The sequence below is a fragment of the Alosa sapidissima genome, chromosome 3, assembly GCF_018492685.1.
Source record: "Alosa sapidissima isolate fAloSap1 chromosome 3, fAloSap1.pri, whole genome shotgun sequence".
NCBI classification, from domain to species: domain Eukaryota; kingdom Metazoa; phylum Chordata; class Actinopteri; order Clupeiformes; family Clupeidae; genus Alosa; species Alosa sapidissima.
The window spans coordinates 26,217,498-26,238,083 of NC_055959.1; the positions used below are offsets into that span (position 1 = coordinate 26,217,498).

A 20,586-nucleotide genomic window follows, 5' to 3' on the forward strand; every position below is an offset into this window, starting at 1 on the left:
AGCTGCGGCTTATTGTTGTTTTGTTCAGCTGTGGGGAGAGTGAATTAAGTGAAAGGGAGAATGGGGAGTCTGTTGCCTGCAGACTTGCAGACTGTTGCTTGTGAATCCAGTTTTTGTTGAGTAGGAATACGTTTCCTATACTGAAAGGTCATTTCTTAGTCTCTTTCTTTGTGCATTTATGTACTGTATGTCTGTCTGTCTGTCTGAGTTAGAACGATAGGAGGAGAAAAGTAGTTATAAATAAAGTGTGTATAAATATATATATAAAGTGATTGCCAATCTCAGCCCACTGGCGAGTGATGGGTGGATCTGTTTGGCGAGTGAGGAGGTGCAACCTTGGGGAGCAAGAGGACTAAGATGGCGCAGGCCCAGAAGTGGAGTGACTCACCGTTGCCGGTAACACCAGCCTGATCTCCCCCAGCTGCAGCCCCTCACTAACACACCCTGTGTGTGTGTGTGTGTGTGTGTGTACTGTATGTCATACGGTATCTGTGTGTGTGGGTGTGTGTGGGTGGCTGTCTGACAAAGAGGCTCTGTGTGTTGTCCAGAACTCCAGTGGCTGGCCTTGTTTCACACTCAGAGTGTGGACTCCTGCAGTAAGCAGGGCAAAGTTGTAAACACTGCACAGAGGACAACACACTTGTGTTCTACCTTTTTTCATTTCCTCTCACTTATTTCACTGAGATCTCTCTTTCTACACCCCCCCCACCCTCTGCTAGCGGCGTGGTTTGTGCTCGTGCAGCGCTGGTTGTTTTGGACGTTAGTGGCTGCCACGTGTTCAGAGCGATGGCTACGCAGGATGTTACTTAACGCAGGTCGAGGAGCGAGAGCGCGTAACATGAGCTCTCCTCCTCTGCGTGCCTCTCCTGTGGGTTTTTCTCTACCTCCCTCCCTCCCTTCCTCCCTTTCTCCTTCTTTTCTCTTCCCCCTCTCTTTTCAGCGAGACGCTGCTGGACAGCGTCCCACTCGGATGGCAGCCATGATGCTCTGGCTCTGTTTTACGGCCCTTTTGCTTCACAACGGCCACATTCATTCCCTCCTTCTAACTTCTCATTCTTCCCTTTTCCCACTCCTCCTCTTCTCTTTCAGTAGTTCCATATCCTTCTCTCCTCTCTTCTTTTTTTCCCCTCTCACTACTTTCCTTGCCTTCTGTCTGTGTGCACTTTAAACCTTCCAGTCTTTACTGTTTGTTCCCTCTTCCATTCCTCCTTGTCTGACTCATGTCTTCTCCTCTCTACATCTTGTCGTTTCTCTCCCCCTATCCCGGTTTATTCACTCCTCCTCTCATTCCCTCTGTTCCTGCCCTCTGTCTTGCCCTTTCAAGTTTTCACAGAACTTTTTCGGCCCCGGTCAAGATGGCTGGCCCAGCCCCAGGCAGTCAGCACCTTCTAGTCTCTTGGGCACTTGGGCAGCGGCTCAGTTTCACATTGAGAATGTCTCTGTCCAGCACTCCAAACAGCACTCCTCCCTCCCAACCCCAGAGGGATCCCTTCTAATCGGACTCCTAATCTCCTGTTTCCCCTCCCCTGGTTCCCTCTGTTGTCCCCCCTTTTTTGTCCCCCTCTTTCTTTTCTTTCTTTCCTCCGGCTTTATGCAGATCAGCTGATTGGAGTGTGCGGTGGCAAAACTCGGTCAGTCGTCACCCCCTCCATAATGGGCCTGGCATCCTCGGGATCGGGCGTTCATGACCGTGGGCGTCTGGGCAGCGCCGAGCTTGAGCCCCCTTGTGTGCTATTTTAGGAGACCCTGGGGGGACCCGCCGGGTCCTCTCGAAATGGGGGAAGCCGTCTGTTCGTGGGAGGCTGTGTGTGTGTAGCAAATGGGATATGGGGAAATGAATGGGATACAGTTTCAAACCATTTGCGTAAGACACATTCCATATTTACTGAGCTCTTGGCAGCTGGAGTTGAGAGAGTTTTGGGGGGTGGTGGGGTGAGTGTGATCTGAGTGCCAGACCAGGGCATGTGGGAGGGTCAAGATGGAGCTCCAAGACCCCGAGGCGGTGAGAGAGAGAGAGAGAGAGAGAGAGAGAGAGAGAGAGAGAGAGACAGACAGAGAGAGAAAGCTTGCTTGAGTGTTTATGTCTGAAGGAATGTTGGGTTTGAAAGGGAGTACAGTGGTATTTGTGAGTTTTATTATGCATGTGTTTTAGTGTAGATGATTACTCTGTGAGGTAAGTGTGTGTGTGCACAAGAATGACAGAAATAGAGCAAGAAAAAAAGAGAAATACAGAAAAAATGTGAATGGGATTGCATTATGCTTGTTGCAGTGTGATTTTTATCGTAGGTGTGTGTGTGTGTGAACCATCCTGAATGTGAGCACAGCAGTGTCGGTCCTGTGCTCAGTCTCTGGCTGCTTGCTGCTACCTCGCCTGATTATGTCGGGCTGCATTTGCGTCATGACCTCACGTCCTCTGCCGGGCATGCTGGGTAGTGGGCCGTGTGCAGAAGGCAGTCTGACGAGGGTTGCGTAAGACTCATCCACTCCCACAACACCCCCCCCCCCCCCCCCCCCCAACATCATTCCCCTCCTCCTCTTCTTCAACCCACTTGTGCACAGGCAGAGTGGTGATGTCAGCAGCAAAGCCCCAAAGCTAGTCCACGCACCTCTTTCTCTCTCTCCCTCCTCTCTCTCTCTCTCTCTCTCTTTCTATCTCTCTCTCTCTCTCTCTCTCTCTCTCTCTCTCTCTCTCTCTCTCTCTCTCTCTCTGACACACATGCACGGACACACATACATGCACACATAAATGTAAGGTTGTTACTATATCTTAGGACTACCCTGTGACATGGTTTAAGGGGGGACTTAACAGTGCATGTGGAAAAGTGATTGTGCAAAGCCAACCCCAGCCCCTTGTTATTCCCCTAGTTACCATGCCAGACAGTTTTGCTTGGCCTGCTCCCACTGGCTGTTCACAGAAGTTCATGGACTCTGCTCTAGCTTGAGCTGGCTTCCACAAAGTAGTTGATCCTGTCTTTGCAATTCTGATTTCATCTTGTAAGTCTACCCCCCTGTGTGTGTGTCTGTCATGGAAAAGTCATGGAATTCTAAAATCCCATTTTCCAGGCCTGGAGAAATGATGGATTTCAGTCAATTCATTGAAAGTTTTGAAAAAGTCATGAAATTTAATTTAGTCATACCAGGGACGTAGGGAGGAGGATCCCTGCAATGGAATTCAGTTACTTTCTTCATAGAAATGTAATCGATACTATTGTGATACACTCAGGCTTGGAATTTCACCAATTTAGGGGCAAGGCCACTTGGCCTTCAGTTGGCCATATTTGGTGGGGGGCACAAAGGCCAAAGTTAAAGGAACCGTATGTAAGAAATGTATTTCAATTAATCATAAAATGGCCCTGATATGTCACTAGACATTAAGAAGTCATGTTCATTTCAAATACTTATATCACTGACAACAGTCTGTGAAGGGTAGATCTTCAGACCCGAGACTGATTGATAAACTGATTGAAGAAGCAGAGCAGGTGGTGGAGCCCGGCACCGGCACTTCTACAAAGGGCTTATTTAGGAACAAAGTAGTAATTAAAGTGGCTTTGATTGCATCATTGCATGTTTGGCTGGAGAAAGGCGGCCATTGAATTGAGAAAATAATAAGTTGCTGTTCTGCTCAGGCTTTGACGCATTGTGCATCGGGGGAAGCGTCGGGGATCATTTGTAAACAATGGCACTCTTCACGAGGGGAGCATGGTGCTCTGGTGCCACTTTCTCTGGCAGCATCACTTTCACACAGAGCATCTCACTTTCCAGCATCTCCCCCTCTCTTTCTCTCTCTCTCTCTCTCTGTCTCTCTCTCTCTCTCTCCCATTCTCTCTCTCTCTTAGTGTCTTTTTTAGCTGTCTGTAGTATGCCTCTATGTCTCTATGGCCTTCATTTGCTGCCTTTTTGCTGTTATATTCCATCTCTCTCTCTCTCTCTCTCTCTCTCTCTCTCTCTCTCTCTCTCTCTCTATCTAACCATCCCTGTCGCTTTCTCTCTCTCTCTCCATCTGTCTTCAGTAGTTCTCCTCCCCCATTCCTCTCTGTCTCCTAATTTCTGCTCTCTCATTATGTAGTACAGACGCACTCTTAAGACTTAATGTTTGGCAGGGTGCCCAGTCATTCACGCCATTTCCCAAGATTTCCAGACATCCAAACCCAAAATACAGAAAAATGTAAACATGTTCTGTTGCTATCTCTCTGCTAACAGCAAGAATTCACAGACGACAACACTGCTGCGCTAACTGATCAAGGTGTGAAGCTAGGTTTATTGTGACTGTACTTAGCGATTGGCATCGAGGCATGTTCTCATAACAACCATTCAGTTATCCTAAATAATATTACATGCACTTTGAAGCAAGCAAAATGATGCTTTTCTGCTTTGACAACATCTGTTTCACTGGAAGGGGCAAGGGGGTAACAACAGGACAGTACTACTGAGACTGACAGGTCTGGTGGTAAGGCTAATATTACGAGAGTATTAAAATACAGGATGTGTACAGAAAAAATATAAAAACGGGAAGACAGGAAAAAAACTAAAATACCTGAGAAACCCTGAGAACCCGGGAAGATTGACAGGTGTGTGTGTGTGTGTGTGTTTCTCTTGTTCTGCCACTGGAGTGCTGAGTAGAGCAGAGCATGGAACAGCTCTGGTATGTCAAGTGTTCAGCAGCAGACTGAGAAGAGGCATGTCTGTAATCAGCAACAGAGACTGTGGACTGTGTGTGTGTGTGTGTGTGTGTTCTTGTGCTGTGTATGTGGATGTGTGTATGTTGTGTGTGTGTGTGTGTGTGTGTGTGTGTGTGTGTGTGTGTGTGTTTGTTTGGTAGATATGCACAGGAGCAGAAAGAGAGAGTGAGGTCTTGTTCCCGAGTGTCCGGAAGCCCAGGACAGACCACGGTCTTTGTCTCTGGGTGCTCGGCGCAGCGTTCTCAGGCAGCGCCATTGTGAGCCGCGCTGCTAATTGCTGCGGCAGTGTCGACTCCGAAAAAATATTTAGTGACAGATTTGGAAGGCATGAAAGTGGAGGAGAGAGAAAAGAATCCCCTCTTGCCCTGTTTCCTTTTTTCCTGCTGCTTTGTCCCCCAACCCCCTCCTGCCCCCCTCTGCCAACCCAGCCCCCTCGTGATCGCACAACACTCTCTGCACTAACCCTCTCTGCCAACACCCCCTCCCCCTTGTATGAGAGAGCGAGGGAGAGAGGGGAAGAAAGAGAGGAGAGACTGTTTCAGGAACAGAGGGAGGGAGTTCTAAATAAAAACAGAGCTGAGAGGCAGCAGTGTGGAGGTCTGACCTGGCTCTAAGCGCGCTGATGAGCACCGATAGCTACGCTGAATTGTTGACATGCTAAGCTAACGTTAGCTTAGCCTAGCCGAGCGCAGCCTTTTTCACCCTGAGCCCAAACTGACGTGCCACAGTGTAGCTGTGATGACCACCTCGACGTGACACGTGACACCTGCACTCCTTCCCTCAGGTATTTGCAGCCTCCCAACCCCCGCCCCCCCCCCCCCCCCCTTACTCTTCTCTAACACCAGGATAGCCACGCCACATCCCTTGTTCTCCTTTCTTTAAAAAAAAGACATAAAATGTCTTTGTGTGTGTGTCGTTGACAGACTTTGGGCTCTGGCTGGAGGCTGCTGTAGGAGAGGGTGCGCTGGGGGGTGGGGGTGGGGAGGGTAGAAACCAGAGAGATTTTGACAGCTGCTGTGTGCAGTTTTGGCTCCAGTTCAAGTTTGATAAAATGGCGTCCTATGCAGCATAGCCTAGCCATACACACTCACAGCAAGGACAACGCAGCTCAGAGAACATACAGGGATCTCTCTCTCTCTTTCTCTCTCTCTCTCTCTCTCTCCCTCTATCTATTGGACGCTGTCTTCTCTCTCTTTCCTCCTCTCTGTCTTTCTCTCCCTCTTAGTTTCCATTCGTCTTGTTCACAATCTCCTCCCCCTCTTGTTTCCTGTTCAATGTCTGCAGTGGAGCAAAGCAAGGGGGCAGCTCAAGGGCTTGTATTCTGCAGCTTTTAAAATTACAGTCCAAGACACACATACATACACACATACACAAGCATGTACATTTGGCACAGGCGCACTTCAGACAACAACAAACAGAACGGAACTTGTGCCAGGCTAGCAGGAGGGCGCCTGCCAAGCCATTAATCCAGCACTTTCCTGCTTAAGTCTCCATATGTGGCAAACTTTGTGGTCTCTTCCAACATTCTTTCTTTCTCCCATTCTTTTTTTGGCATCCCCATGTAGTAGGCTGATGTTGTTGTGCTGCGTGTTTTGTTTTGAAGTCTGACGGGTAGGTTCGAGGAAAATTGTGGTTAGAGATTGCAGTCTTGTTTGACAGCAACACTGAATTATGAGATACTGCTTATGTGAAGCGTCATCTTTGGGGTTTGAAGTGAGGGGCCGACTGAACAGCTTTGATGCCCAAGTCCCAGTGTGCTCGTCACTAAACCTGAGGCAGGGAATGCCCTTGCCAAGACGGGGAAAGTGAAGGAAATGTATTAGACAAGTTACACCTCTTATGTTTCTTTTGGAGGATTTGTTGTAGGTACTTTTTTGCCATTCCGTCATTACCTTGAACTTGTGGGTGAATGTTTACAAATCTGAACAATGACAGATTCACCTTCCTCTCGGGAGGGTATTCGTGATCACAATGTTCTATTGTTTATACACATCCCAAAAGCTGAAGATGAACAAGGAAATTTGAATTGAAACTACATGCCATTCATAATAAAACATGTGGACCTGAGATGCAGGTCTTACCTAACCTGTTGTGCACTGACCATATGTGCATCATTTGCTCTGACACATACTGCTCTTGCATTTGTAGTGAGAATGTGCAACAGTGTGCAACACTTTCCTATGACCGCTCTAAACTCAATCTTTGTTCTGTTTTCTCCTCTTCAGATCTCCCTCTGCAGACTGCTCAGGGAGCTCAGTATGAAAATCCCCATTGGGGACACCTACACACCAATCGCAGTGCCACTACGACCAACACCAATACCCTCAATCCCAGCAGCAGTGGTGGAGGAGGAGGAGGAAGCAACTGGGATCAACTGATCATCGACGAGAGCGACACCGAGGGGTGGCCCTCCATATCCCGCCGTGAGAGCCACACCCCTGCAGGATGCCCCGCCACTTCTGACTGCATCTCTGAGAGCAGCGGCGGCGGCATCAGCAGCGGCAGCACAAGCATGGCCTCCGGGCCCAGCCACACGGGCCACTTCTCAGCCAATCACCCCAACGGCAAAGCCGGCGCTGGCCACTCCGGCGGAGCTCAGCTCCCTGGCCAGGGTGGTGGTGCCAATAGGGGCTGGGGCTCCAACCCCACCCAGGGCCCCTTCCCCGACGGGAAGGGCGACGGTGCCGGCGGCTTGCCGATAGGAGGAAGGTCCCAGCCCTGCTGGGGCTCCTCTAGCTTTAACTTGAACCTGAACCCCAGTGCCAACCCCTCGGCCTGGCCCGTCTTGGGCCACGAGGGGCCTGGTCCCGGGGGCGGCAGCTCTGGAGGAGGAGGAGGGGGAGGGACTAACCAGTCTCCCGGCGGCAATAACCTCTGCAGTCCCTCTGCATGCGTGACCCCCAATCAGGGTGCCAACGGGAACCCTGCCTCCGGATCAGGCAGCGCCTGGGGCGGCATGATGCCCGCCGAGGCCCAGGAGTCACACCGCCACCACTCCCCGTCCACGAATGTGTCTTTCAGCTCCTCAGAACCTCAGAACCTTAACACTGATGGACCAAATCACACTAGGCAGCAGCAGCAGGAGACGCCCAACCCCGTCCAAGGCCTGCCGGCGTGGGGTACCGCTGGCGGCCAAGCCATGTCTGGTGGAGCCTCACAGGTGAATGGAGAGGACGTCTCTGCTTGGAACAATGGCGACTCCAAGTCGGCCCCCTCCAAGGACTCTGGGTGGGAGTCAGCGACTGGCTGGGGTCATGGCGGAAGTTCGGCGGCCAGTGGTGGTGGCACCGGCGGCTGGGGGCAGCCCTCCGGCGGAGACTGGGGAAAGCCCTCTGGCGGCGACGTCAAAGGCTGGGACGCGGTCAGTTCTCCCTCGCAGGAGCAGCTTGCTGGTTGGGGCCAAGGGGGGACTACACCGGCCAGTGAGGGCAGTGTTGACAGCCAGGACACGCAGCAGTCTAACAGGGATGGTTCATCTAGGAAAGAGCCTGTCCCAGTGGTGCCTGCGCAAGACCTGGACCCAAGGGTGCTCTGCAACACAGGCTGGGGTCAGACCCCGGTCCGGCAGCACACAGCCTGGGAGATTGAAGAGGCAGCTCGTGCCGGGAACAAGAATGACTCTGGCACCGAAGTCTGGGGCTCATCCTCATCCAGCATTCCTTCTACTGGTCCTCAACCAAACACCAATCCTGGACCTCCATCAATACCGGAACCAGCTGGAAAGAGCCATGACTCCTGCTCCAGCATTGCAGCTAACTCTGGCTGGGGAACTGTGATGCCAACCCCCAACCAGTCTGGGGGTTCTGGATGGGGAGAGCCTCCCAGCAACAAGAAACCCACCAATGGGCCGAATGGAGGCTGGAGCAACACACCTCCACAAGCAGGGGGCCCTGGGTCCGGCATGTCCAAGAATGGGCAGTCCTGGGGTTCGGATGACAAGTCTCCCAGCTGGGACAATCCCAACAACAACAAAGCCAAACCCCAGGGTTGGGGCGATGGGCCCAAAGTGTCCCACAGCTGGGGTAAAGGAGGGGATGGAGGATCTGCCGGAGATTGGGGAGATCCAGGGGATGGCAAGAAGAGAAGCCCAACCAGCTCGACCTGGGAGGGGGATGGAGGAGGCTGGAAGGATAGTGGCCACAACTGGGGAAAGCCTGCCCCAGCTGCAGGTGGAGGACCAGGCATGATTGGAGGAGGAGGAGGAAGTGGAGGAGGTGGAGGAGGATGGGGTGAACCACAGAGACCTAGCGGCCCTTCCCAAGGCTGGGGCAGTAAGCCTCAGGAAGGCAGCAATGGCAACACCAGCGGAGGAGGAGGAGGAGGAGGAGGAGGACGCATGGGCTCATGGAGTGGCCCCAACTCTGTGAAGCAGCCTAGCTCTGGTTGGGGTGGAGGAGGTGGTGGAGGAGGAGGAAGTGGAGGAAGTGGTGGAGGAGGAGGAGGTGGTGGAGGAGGTGGCGGTGGTGGTGGTGGCGGCAGCAGTAGCGGGGGAAGCCTGAAGCAGGGACGCCCTGGGGAGCCCACAGGCTGGGAGGAACCCTCCCCACCCTCCATCCGCCGCAAGATGGAGATCGACGACGGTACTTCGGCTTGGGGAGACCCAACCTCTTACAACAAGACGGTCAACCTCTGGGACAAGAACAACCCCGGGGGGAAGGGCAAGAGCGGGCCCACAGGGGGCCACAGTGGCGGCAGCAACAACAACAACCCACCCTCTGGCAACAACCCACCCTCCCACCACCTGCACCACCCCCACCACGGTCCACCTCCCATGCCCAGCCTGAGCCATAACCATAATCACAGCCATGGCCCTGGCAACAACAACAATGGCAGCTCACCTGATGGTGGTGGTGGCCCTCATCAACCTGGACCGCCACATACCAGAGCACCTCTAATGAATCCAGGTAAAAGAGCCCTACTAACTCACTATGGTTCATTTAAACAGTTTTTCTTAACTGGAATTTTGGTCATGGCGTTCTCAGGTCATAGTGTCACTGTGTCACATGATTTTGTATAGTGGCACAACCACATAATATGAATATAATGATGGCTGATTTCCAAGTGCAAAATGCCCACATTTGGGCCAGCTTCAGGTTGATTAGGCCTAATATTTTAGTGAAATATTAAGTCACAATTATATTTTAGGATTTTTGCTGTGTGTCTGTGCCTAAATTACTGCAATCAGACAGGTCAAGACAGGTGGGCATCCAGCATGGCTGTTGCCTTCATTAAGTCAAGTTTTATTTAAATCTTTATTCCAATGCTTGAGGGGCTCTTTAAACTGTTAGCCTTATCATAGATGGAGGCTTAATGTATGTCTGGTGTAACCATTAGTATTTATCCTTTGTTGTTGGTCTGTTCAATGTGTGATCAGATTTTATTTTCCTTCCGGTGCTAGTTGGTTTGCATGATAACTTCAGTGGATAGCTGGACAACATGAAGCATAAGCATTTTTGAGCATAAGCATCAGAACGGCTGTTTCCTCACATTCTGTTATTATTTTTAGGTCAGTTTTGGATGTTTTAAGCTAAAAAGAAATGCCACATAGCACCTTTTAAGTAGCCTAGACATAGACCACATTGTAACATACAGACATTGTAACAACATTAGAGAACTGTTTCACTGAGTGCTGAGGAAATATTGGTGAATTTGAAGCCTCTGAGCATCAGTCGTAAGTGTTTGGTTGGTGGTTGTGTGGCATGGAGGGGGGTTGAGGTGGGAGGTGTGTAATTAGGAGGCACTCAGCCATCTGTGCGCAGCTCCAGACTGGGGCGCAGTGGGAGCCTCAGATGCCCTCTGCCCCGTCTTCACCTCCCTCCGCCTCGACTCACCTCGACCCTGGCCACGGCCCACCCTCGTCATCCCTCTTACACCAGCAAGCCAGCTGGCCGGGCATGCAAAATCAGCCATGACTTAAACAGGCACGCTCAGTCTTCCTCAGCTATGATGAGATAGAACAGAGGAGTGGTTGGAAAATGACTAAGTGAATTTTTGAATTATGAACTGAACGACGAGGTTGTGGTATAAGGTTTGTAAGAAGTAAGCATCCTGTCTATAACATATAGACGGAAACACTCATTGCCAATCTAAAGAGGCAAGTGTACTTCATCGCTTGTGTATTTGTGTCATTCAGTAATCAGCTGCTGATGTGGACGCTGTCTCTAACTACAGGTTGGGGGGAAATGTCCAACGTCCACTCGAAGCCAGAGCCTTCCTGGGGGGAGCCAGCGCCCCCTGCAGTCTCTGTGGACAATGGCACCGCAGCCTGGGGCAAGCCCACTGGGAGCTGTGGAGGCTGGGGGGACGGTGGCCCCGATGTCTACAGCCGGGGCAACCCACCCCCTGGACAAGCACCCTGCAAACCAGGTAAGAGCCATGCTTCATACAAAGGGTGAAGAATTAGCTGGAAGGAAAAGGGCCATTTGATTCCTTGTATAACACAGATCAGATGTAACACAGCATAGATGGATGATGTTGCTGACATAATACAATGCGTCTTAATACATCTGTTCTGTTATGATAACCTTGTATGGCCGCTACATGACTGCTCCAATTCTACTGGACCTGTTTTCTACCTGTATTTTTTTTTTAGCTAAAAGCTTCTTTTGTCTTAACTAAGTGCTTACCTGTGTTTAAAGATGTTTTGATCACTCCATGTGTTCTGTGACCTTGATGTCCCAATGCAATGCAATTTTAAAAACTTTGTCAAAACAATAAATAATGTGGCACTAGACTGCCATCTGGTGTTGGGGATGCCCACATTACACATTACTGTGCCAGTGACATGACACTGGCTTTCCATCTCTTATGTCTCTCTGTCACGTCTCCCGTCTTGCCCCACTTCAGCCCCCAAATCTATGCAAGATGGCTGGGGAGGTGGAGGGGAGGAGATGGGCATGTCTGGGAGCCAGTGGGAGTCTGAGGACGGGGACATGTGGAACAGCACCACCCCCCAGGAGAGCGGCAACTCCTGCAACTCCTGGGGTAATCCAGCCAAGAAGGGACCACCGAAGGTGAGTGGAGATCAGGGCGTGAGAAGACCGTTTGAATAATTTAGAGGTCGATCAGAGAACTAATGACCTGAACTCAGCTGAATAGAGTGTGGATTCTGTGGCGGTAGTTATTTCAATGGTTGTATAATCTATGGAGGTATTATGTAGACATAGAGACAGTAAGGAAGTTGCGTCCACATTCTTTTCAATGGCCGATGCTAGGCTAGCTACTTAAACCAAAGATATAATTGATTGCTGCCACTATTTTTCAAAAATTAGGCCCAACATGTGCTCACTTTCGACCACATTTTCACAAACAGAAAAAAAGAAGTTGCCACATTATAGATGGCCACAAATTACTTACTAATTACATACTACATATGTTGGACAAAAGTTTTAAAAATGGTGGCGGCCAACATGGATGATCACCGTCTGAAGCTAATCTTCCACATCTTGACTTGCTGGTATAGATTAATAAAGGAATGAGGGATTCAGTTAGCTCTGCATAGCGCTCCCTACTGTGCAGTCATTATATTGTTCTATTCTCTCAAAGGGGAAGCTTCCCAGTAAGCCAGACGAGACCTGGATCATGAACCGCCTCATCAAACAGCTGACTGATATGGGCTTCCCGGTAAGTCCAGATTCAGCCAGACACCACCACAAAGAATTGGACATGACCTCACATGTTTTAAATTACTAATGTCATTCCTCACTGACTGGTTTGTTCCTTCTTTGTGTGTGTGTGTGTGTGTGTGTGTGTGGTGTGTGTGTGTGTGTGTGTGTCCATGGGCACACAGAGAGACCCTGCGGAGGAGGCTCTGAAAAGCAACAACATGAACCTGGATCAGGCCATGAGTGAGTATCCCCTTAAATCCGAACCACACTCCCAATCTCACTTGGAGTGATGAGATGAAAGTGTGTGTGTGTGTGTGTGTGTGTGTGTGTGTGTGTGTGGGTGTGAGAGAGAGATAGAACAGGACGAAGAAAGAATGTGAACTCTCAGACTGTGCGTGTGAGCTGCGAGGAGCCTGTGACTAATGTAGACGTGTTTTGGGTCACCCCCCTGCCCCTCCCACTACCAGGCGCCCTGCTGGAGAAGAAGACTGAACTGGACAAGCGAGGCATGGGGATCTCCGACTACAACAACGGCTTGGTCACCAAGCAGATGGGCTGCAGGCCTCCGCTCATCTCCAAAGACTCCTCCTCAGACCGCAACCCCCTCTGTGACAAGGTAGCCCCACTCACTCCTCACTACACGCCGGCCCATACATGGAAATACTCATGAAAATATGGCCCTTACTGCAAATATTACAGGTAGATAGTTGAATCTACACTTGCATGATTATTTGGAGATCCTAACTGAGTGTGTGTGTGTGTGTGTGTGTGTGTGTGTGTGTGGTCCGGCAGGATGGCGGCCTGGTGGAAGACAACCACACCTCACCGTTTCTGCCTTCTCCCGGCCTGAAGCTCCCGCTGGCCAGTCCCTCCATCCCTGGTCAGGGCCTGGGGGTCGCCATGCAAAACTTGAACAACAGACAGGTGAGCCGAGTGAGTCAGCAGCAGGCATTGTTCCAGTGGAGGAGACTACAACACAACTACTAATACTGTTTCACTGTTTCAGTCCACAAAATATTCAACACATGAAATATATTACACGCTGCGGTGTGTGTGTGTATAGAAATAAATGTAAGCATTTCAGCAAGTTTTAGAAAGAGTGTCTTAACATTGCTTAAAACTGCACCTGTTTTCCTGGTCAGAAGTAGAATGTATTTAAAAACTGTGTCTGGACACATTTGTGTGCATGCATATTGAAGAAATACCGATTAAAGTGTGTGTGTGCGTGTGTGTGTGTGTGTGTGTGTGTCAGATGCAGAGTGGAATGTTTGTGAGTAGTGGAGCGGCTCAAGCAGCGCGGGCCCTGCAGCAGCAGCAGCCTCCTCCTCCTCAGCCGTCAGTGCCGCCTCTCAGTTCCTCCCAGCCTAGTCTACGCGCTCAAGTGCCTCAGTTTCTCTCCCCTCAGGTCAGTGCTACACACACACACACACACACACACACACACACACACACACACACACACACACACACACACACACACACACACACACCGGCACCTACAGTACATATGCATACATGTGCAGTGCGACTAGTGTTGCCAGGTGTATCCTTGCATTGCTACATGTGCCCGCAAAGGCAGACTAATCAGCAGTCAAAATTCACTAGGGTGACCACCCGTCCCGGTAGCGCGTGCGGGCACAGCGTTTGAGGCCCAATTCATGCGTCCCGCAAATTGAGACTGTGTCACGCGTAATCAATGCTTGCTCAAAAAAAAGTTGGTCGCTCTATATCCTGCAGCCGGTTGCACCAGTTGAAAGTAAGTTCCATCTTAGCTTAGTTCTAACGTAAACTGGCACTACATTGAAGTTTACGAGCTACTAAAATGTATCGGGTTGCACCACTCTAAATAGTTTCAGCGTTAACACCTAAGAATCCGTAGACGGGCTCAGGTAACACTAAGTTATGACTTAAATTACACCCCCCTCTACCTAGGTGTAAGGTCCGTCGTAGGTAATTTGTTAACATGGTTTTCTCATTTAAATTGTAGGGATGTTAAATTTAACTAAGTCGAGAAGAGTTACATACGCGACCGATTAGGCCTACACACATTTCATTTAGCTACTTGAGCAGTGTTTGAATGATGTTTGTATTCACTGGAAATCATATGGACCTAGCAGTAGCCTACAAATAGGCTACCAAATATCTACCTATCATTACCACACAAAGCATACATTTCATTGCTGTGGTTTGATCTGTTATCAGAGATTTCATTAGCCATACTTGAAAGAGTGTTAATGTTACCGTTACCTTCACTAACGTTAACGTTATCCACTGCGGTAGCCTACGTTAGGCCAAGTGGTGGCTGAAATATTCCCAAAGCAACAAAATAAATACAAATACAGTGTTATTTTATTCCATACAACAAAGTAATTGCGGAGAAAGTCAAACCTAAATGTGGCTTTATCATACAACATTACAGTGAACGTTAGGCTACCCAGAACACTGAACAGTTTTTCCCCCTGCGTCTGCCTTTACTAACATGCAAGTTCACCATCCTTCCTCCCCCTTCTCGTTCCGTGAACCTCTGGAGTTGTGAGTCAGACTTTTTTTTAACTGTTCCTGTGGTGTTGAGCAACTACAATTCCTGTTAATCCTACAATTTTACATTGATTTATTTAAAGAATAAATTGTAATGAAAAATAAATAAAATTAAATAGCTAAAGTAAATCGTAGTGTAAATGCATCTGTCAAATCATTGAATGTTTTAAGTATTATGAATCTTTATTTAGAAAAAAAAAAACACATTGGTTGGCCTATTCAATTACACATGTTTAGGGGAATAGGGCATTATTAATATACCATGTAAGGTGGTATTTGCTAGAAATGGGTAAACCACTATCGGTGAGTCTGCCCGTGAGGTGGGGGCACCACCACGCCAGGCAGTGTCCCACATTGTCCCTCAGAAACATACCCCTTGTCCCCCCTTGGACTTATTAGCAGGTGGTCACCCTAAAAGTCACACAGCCCATCCATCCTCTCATAAACACAAACCCATTTCCTACATTACTGGACGTTCCCAGCAAATGGTTGTAGAGTAGTAAACCAAGTCCAGTATGATAATGAAATCTATGAATTGGATTGTGTAATTGCCGTGTATCTTTTAAATGAGCACACAAGCTTGTAGAAACAGCCCTCATGTGAACAGCTCTCCTCTTCTGTTCTCTCCCAGGTTCAAGCACAGCTCTTACAGTTCGCAGCAAAAAACATTGGACTCAACCCTGCACTTTTAACGTCACCAATAAACCCTCAACATATGACCCTGTTGAACCAACTGTACCAGTTACAGCTGGTGAGTCCTCTGGCTGTTGCACAGTCACCTTACTGTGACATTAGAGAGTTGAGATTATGCCATCTGTGTGGGATTGTATTGGTGCTGTTTGAGTTGTATTGGGACTATAAGAACTTTAACCAGCATCGTTAGTTGATTGGAATTTGTGTGTGAGGGTGTAATTATTTTGAAAAGCAACCATTACACTGTCCGTGTGTGTGTGTGTGTGTGTGTCCGTGTGTGTGTGTGTCCGTGTCCACAGGCATACCAACGTTTACAGATACAGCAGCAGATGTTGCAGGCACAGCGCAATGTTTCTGGCCCCATCAGACAGCAAGAGCAACAAGTGAGCTCTTTTTCCTCTCTCCGTGCTTTCACTCTCTTCTCTTCTTCTCTTGTGTTTTGATCTGTTGTTCTTCATGTTGCTACTCTCCTCCAGTTTCCATCTCATTTCCAAACCACAGTGTTTCTGTTTCATTCAGTACCCACGCTGATCTCCCACTGACAATATTCTTTTTCATTGTGTGTGTGTGCGTGTGTGCTTGCGTTATGCTCTCTCTACAGGTTGCACGTACAATCAACAACATGCAGCAGCAGATTCAGCAGCACCAGAGGCAGCTGGCCCAGGCTCTGCTCATGAAGCAGCAGCAGCAGCAACCTCCTCCACCCCAGCCCACCACACACCCTGGCCTGCACCCCAGCGCCGGCAAATCAGCCCTGGATAACTTCCCAGGCCAGCCCCAGGCTCCAGGCCTCTCCGACCTGCAGACCAAAGAGACCCAGTCTTCTGCCAACTCCTACAGCCCTTACACACTCCGTAAGGGCACTATAGTCAATCCTATCTAATATACTTGTGTACGTTAGTGATGCGCAGCACCATAGTCAATCCTATCTAATATACTTGTGTACGTTAGTGATGCGCAGCACCATAGTCAATCCTATCTAATATACTTGTGTACGTTAGTGATGCGCAGCACCATAGTCAATCCTATCTAATATACTTGTGTACGTTAGTGATGCGCAGCACCATAGTCAATCCTATCTAATATACTTGTGTACGTTAGTGATGTCCAGCGGCCAGACTGTCAGATGGGCAGAATATCGGATTGGTAGATTGTCAGCTAATCCCTGCAGTCCTGTTTGATGGTTCTGTGTCGAGTGTGTGTGTGTGTGTGGTGTAAAGTAACGCTGGTGCTTTGGGCGTTCTCCAGCAGCCGGACTGAACCCCAACATGAATGTAGACTGCATGGACATGGGAGGGCTCTCCCTGAAGGAGCCGCCGCAGCCCCAGTCACGGCTGTCCCAGTGGACGCACCCCAACTCCATGGAGACCCTCTCTGGAGGCTCCTCGCCCACGGAGCCCAGCCTCAGCAAGCATGGTACGCACAGTCCCTCCCATCTGACCCCTCTCCTCCACAGTCCCTCCCATCTGACCCCTCTCCTCCACAGTCCCTCCCATCTGACCCCTCTACTGCCACGGTACGCACAGTCCCTCCCATCTGACCCCTCTCCTCCACACTCCCTCCCATCTGACCCCTCTCCTCCACAGTCCCTCCCATCTGACCCCTCTCCTCCACAGTCCCTCCCATCTGACCCCTCTCCTCCACAGTCCCTCCCATCTGACCCCTCTCCTCCACAGTCCCTCCCATCTGACCCCTCTACTCCACAGTCCCTCCCATCTGACCCCCTCTACTGCCACGGTACGCATAGTCCCTCCCAGCTGACCCCCTCTACTGCCACGACCTCCAGTAAGGGCTCTTAGAGACTACGTAGCCGTACTGTATACTTGTAAACCTTTATAAAATGATGAATACAGTGTACTTTTTAGAGGAGGTTGCAATTTAGGATGAGCGTTACGAATTGATTGGTACAATCTATTTCTGTATGCTTACACTGTATGCCTTAGAGCAGATGATTTCTCTTTCGGTGATGCTGCCTATGTAATCTATAATTACCTATTTCTTCAAATATTTGTTTAATTGGGGTGTCTCCTCCCATCTAGGTGCCATAACTGCTGCCCCCAGTCTGGGTCCTCCGGGGAAGCCTCCACTGGACGACTCGTACAGCCCCTATAATCTGATGTCCAGCACAGACTCGCCCACCAGCCCTCTGGTGCCACACGAGAGCTGGGCACCGGGCAAGAGTGCCAGCGACAAGATCTCCAACGGGACCAGTGTCAGCTGGCCTCCTGGTGAGACACACACACACAGGCACACTGAAGTATAATGTTATGCATTCAGACATGAGTGTTTATGTACATATGTACAAAAAGGTTTAAATGCCTTTGTGTATCACATCCATGCAAAGACTTTTCAGCTCTAGCAGTCACTTTCCAGCTCTAGCATAATTCAGACACGCACTCACGGAAAAGAATGTACAGCAGCTGCATAAGTATACACACACACACACACACACACACACACCCCATAATATCCTGTGTCACTGTGGAGATGATCATGTTTGCTGGTGTGGCCGGTAATCAGTTGACAGATGTTAAATAGCTTTAGTTTGGAGGCAACAGTGAATAACACACCACAGTACAATGGAGCCCATTAATTTAGTTATCCAGCAGATGTTTCCTGCCGTAAACCTCACATTCTACACTCTCTTAGAATTCTGCCCTGGAGTGCCATGGAAAGGACTACAAAACATTGACCCCGAGAATGACCCTAATATGACCCCAGGAAGTGTTCCCAGCGGACCAACCATCAACACCAACATCCAGGATGTCAACCGCTACCTGCTCCGAGACCGGAGTGGAGGTACGAGAAGAGTCCAAGAGAGTGAGTGGGCGAGTGAGAGGGGAGGCGAGAGAGCACCATGCTCATATGAGAAACACTGCTAGCGCTGTCTTAACTTACACAGCTTTGGGGATGAGTTCACACACACACAGTGTTTCTGTTCAAGAAGGATGCATTCTATGCAGCATAGCAAGTCTTTTTTTATTAGGCTGCATTTCCAAGTTGCGCTATTCTCCCAGTATTTCATGCTCAGATAAACAGTCCCTCTTGATACTTTTTTCCTTTTCCTTTTGACGGCAGTGCCACTGACACACACCTACACACACACTTCCACACACTCAGCTGTTACTTGACTTCTTTCTCTGTTTTTTTTTTTTACCGTGACCTCTTTCCCTCACTGCCTCACGTCTGGGCTGACTGTAGGCTCCTCGCCTGTGTCCCCTGAGGCCGAGGCCTCGCTGGCTCCCTCGGGCGCCTGGCCCGTCAGTGCCTACGCTAGCCCCTTCCCTCTGTCCTCGCCCGAGGCAGACGACACAGGTACCACGTCCACCCAGCTCTACCCAGCAGTGCCACTGCCCCAGCTCCTGCCCCAGCTCCTGCCCTTGCTTCTGCCCCTGATCTTTTGCCCTCATCTCCCCTTGTGCCCTCCACCCCCCCCCAGAGGCAATGGATGCCCTCCTGCTCTCCATTTAAGCCCCCCCAACCCACCCCCAACCCACCCCAGAAAGGTTCCATTTAAGCCCCCCCACCCCCAACCCACCCCAGAAAGGTTCCTAGTGACAGCAGGTCTCTTATCCTTCCCCAGGACAAACTCACCTGGGTTGCGTCCAAATGTGTTGTGCTCCAGCCTGAGTAGCCTGTTCTCCTTCAAGCCATGTAGTGATGTATCTGCCCTCCCTCTCTGGTGATTCCCCAGGGGCATGATGCCCTTCCTGTGGCATGAAGAGTGTTTGTGCGTGTGAGAGTGTGTATGTGTGTGAGGCTACTAGGCTGGTGTGTGGTGACACAGAATTTTTTAAACAGCAGTAGCTGAACTCTTGTTGGATTCTACTCTGAGTGCCTGACCACTCCACTCTCCCTCCCTCCCTCACCTATTGTCCTGCAGGCAAGCTGTCGGACATGAAGTCCACCTGGTCGCCGGGGCCCATCTCGCACACGCAGCCCTCGCTGTCGCATGAGCTCTGGAAGGTTCCGCAGCAGGGTCCACGCAGCACCGGCATTTCCCTGACCCGGCCCCCGCCGGGCCTCACCAACCCCAGCAAGCCCACCCAGTCGTCCACCTGGGGTGCCAACTCCCTGGGCCTGGCCCCCGGCTGGAGCAGCTCGTACTCCTCAGGTACGCCACGAGGTACTGCTCCCCCTACTCTACAAACAAATACACTCACAGGTGTACAAGTGGACACATCCAGTTCTTTGCTGTTAGTCCAACGTATTTAAGTTATAGCGATATTGAGCAAATTGAAATATGTATATATCACCCACATAGACCAACACTGATGCCATGAATTTCAGTTGAATGTATGTGCATGTGAGATGGGATGAAGTATTTATTCAGTTCCTGGACACTATGCAACAAGAGTAAGCACACTGAAGTACTTTGTAAGCTGCTATATGGAGGGTTTTTTAGTGTAATAGAGTATAGTCTAACTATCCTGTGATCGAAACGACTGTTTTGTCAAAAGAACAACTAACCATAATGTCAAAAATGCCTATGGTCCGTGTTGTCCAGATATCCACTGAAGTTAGCATGCAAACCAGCTAGTGCCAGGCTGGCTATCTTGTAATTCCAAGTTGTACCACAAGTGGCCGCTGTTGAACACAATGCAAGTCAGTGGAAGTGTCCTGTGTGGCTGCAAGCAAGGCAACTTGAAGCCTACAGAATTCCACATTGCTCATTCAAATTAATTATGCATGCACAAATATGTTCATTTGAGAATATAATGTGTGTCTCTTGTTTGAATAAGAACTATACTCTTCAGTGCTGTTTTGACACTCAAACTCTAAAGTGAAATCATTGTATCATACTCCATGCAATTTCTTTTGTGTGACTAACTGATGTTTCTCTCCCTCCTCCTCCCTTGTCCTGTCCTCTCCTGTCTGTTCTCTCCTCTCCTCTCCTCTCCTCCCTCCCCTTCCTCATTTCCTCTCCTCCCCGGTCCCTCCCAGGTACCACCTGGAGCACTGACAGCTCCAGCAGGACGAGCAGCTGGATGGTGCTGAGAAACCTCACACCTCAGGTAGCAGCACAAAGCCACAGGGCCGCCACATCATACGCAAACACAGCATTCACA

General features: G+C 49.8%; 1 protein-coding gene across 1 annotated transcript in view; it reads left to right on the plus strand.

Moving 5' to 3' along the window:
• Positions 1 to 20,586, plus strand: part of tnrc6c1 (trinucleotide repeat containing adaptor 6C1) — a 48,754-nt gene that overhangs the window by 21,274 nt on the left and 6,894 nt on the right. Inside the window, exons 5-22 of the mRNA XM_042087408.1 lie at positions 6,905 to 9,088; positions 9,176 to 9,583; positions 10,851 to 11,045; positions 11,526 to 11,692; positions 12,225 to 12,302; positions 12,469 to 12,526; positions 12,754 to 12,902; positions 13,079 to 13,210; positions 13,539 to 13,691; positions 15,456 to 15,575; positions 15,817 to 15,900; positions 16,119 to 16,371; positions 16,766 to 16,933; positions 17,557 to 17,745; positions 18,167 to 18,337; positions 18,719 to 18,832; positions 19,401 to 19,631; positions 20,462 to 20,532. Coding sequence (XP_041943342.1) covers positions 6,905 to 9,088; positions 9,176 to 9,583; positions 10,851 to 11,045; positions 11,526 to 11,692; positions 12,225 to 12,302; positions 12,469 to 12,526; positions 12,754 to 12,902; positions 13,079 to 13,210; positions 13,539 to 13,691; positions 15,456 to 15,575; positions 15,817 to 15,900; positions 16,119 to 16,371; positions 16,766 to 16,933; positions 17,557 to 17,745; positions 18,167 to 18,337; positions 18,719 to 18,832; positions 19,401 to 19,631; positions 20,462 to 20,532 — 4,925 coding nt within the window. The remainder of the gene's footprint in view (positions 1 to 6,904; positions 9,089 to 9,175; positions 9,584 to 10,850; positions 11,046 to 11,525; positions 11,693 to 12,224; positions 12,303 to 12,468; positions 12,527 to 12,753; positions 12,903 to 13,078; positions 13,211 to 13,538; positions 13,692 to 15,455; positions 15,576 to 15,816; positions 15,901 to 16,118; positions 16,372 to 16,765; positions 16,934 to 17,556; positions 17,746 to 18,166; positions 18,338 to 18,718; positions 18,833 to 19,400; positions 19,632 to 20,461; positions 20,533 to 20,586) is intronic.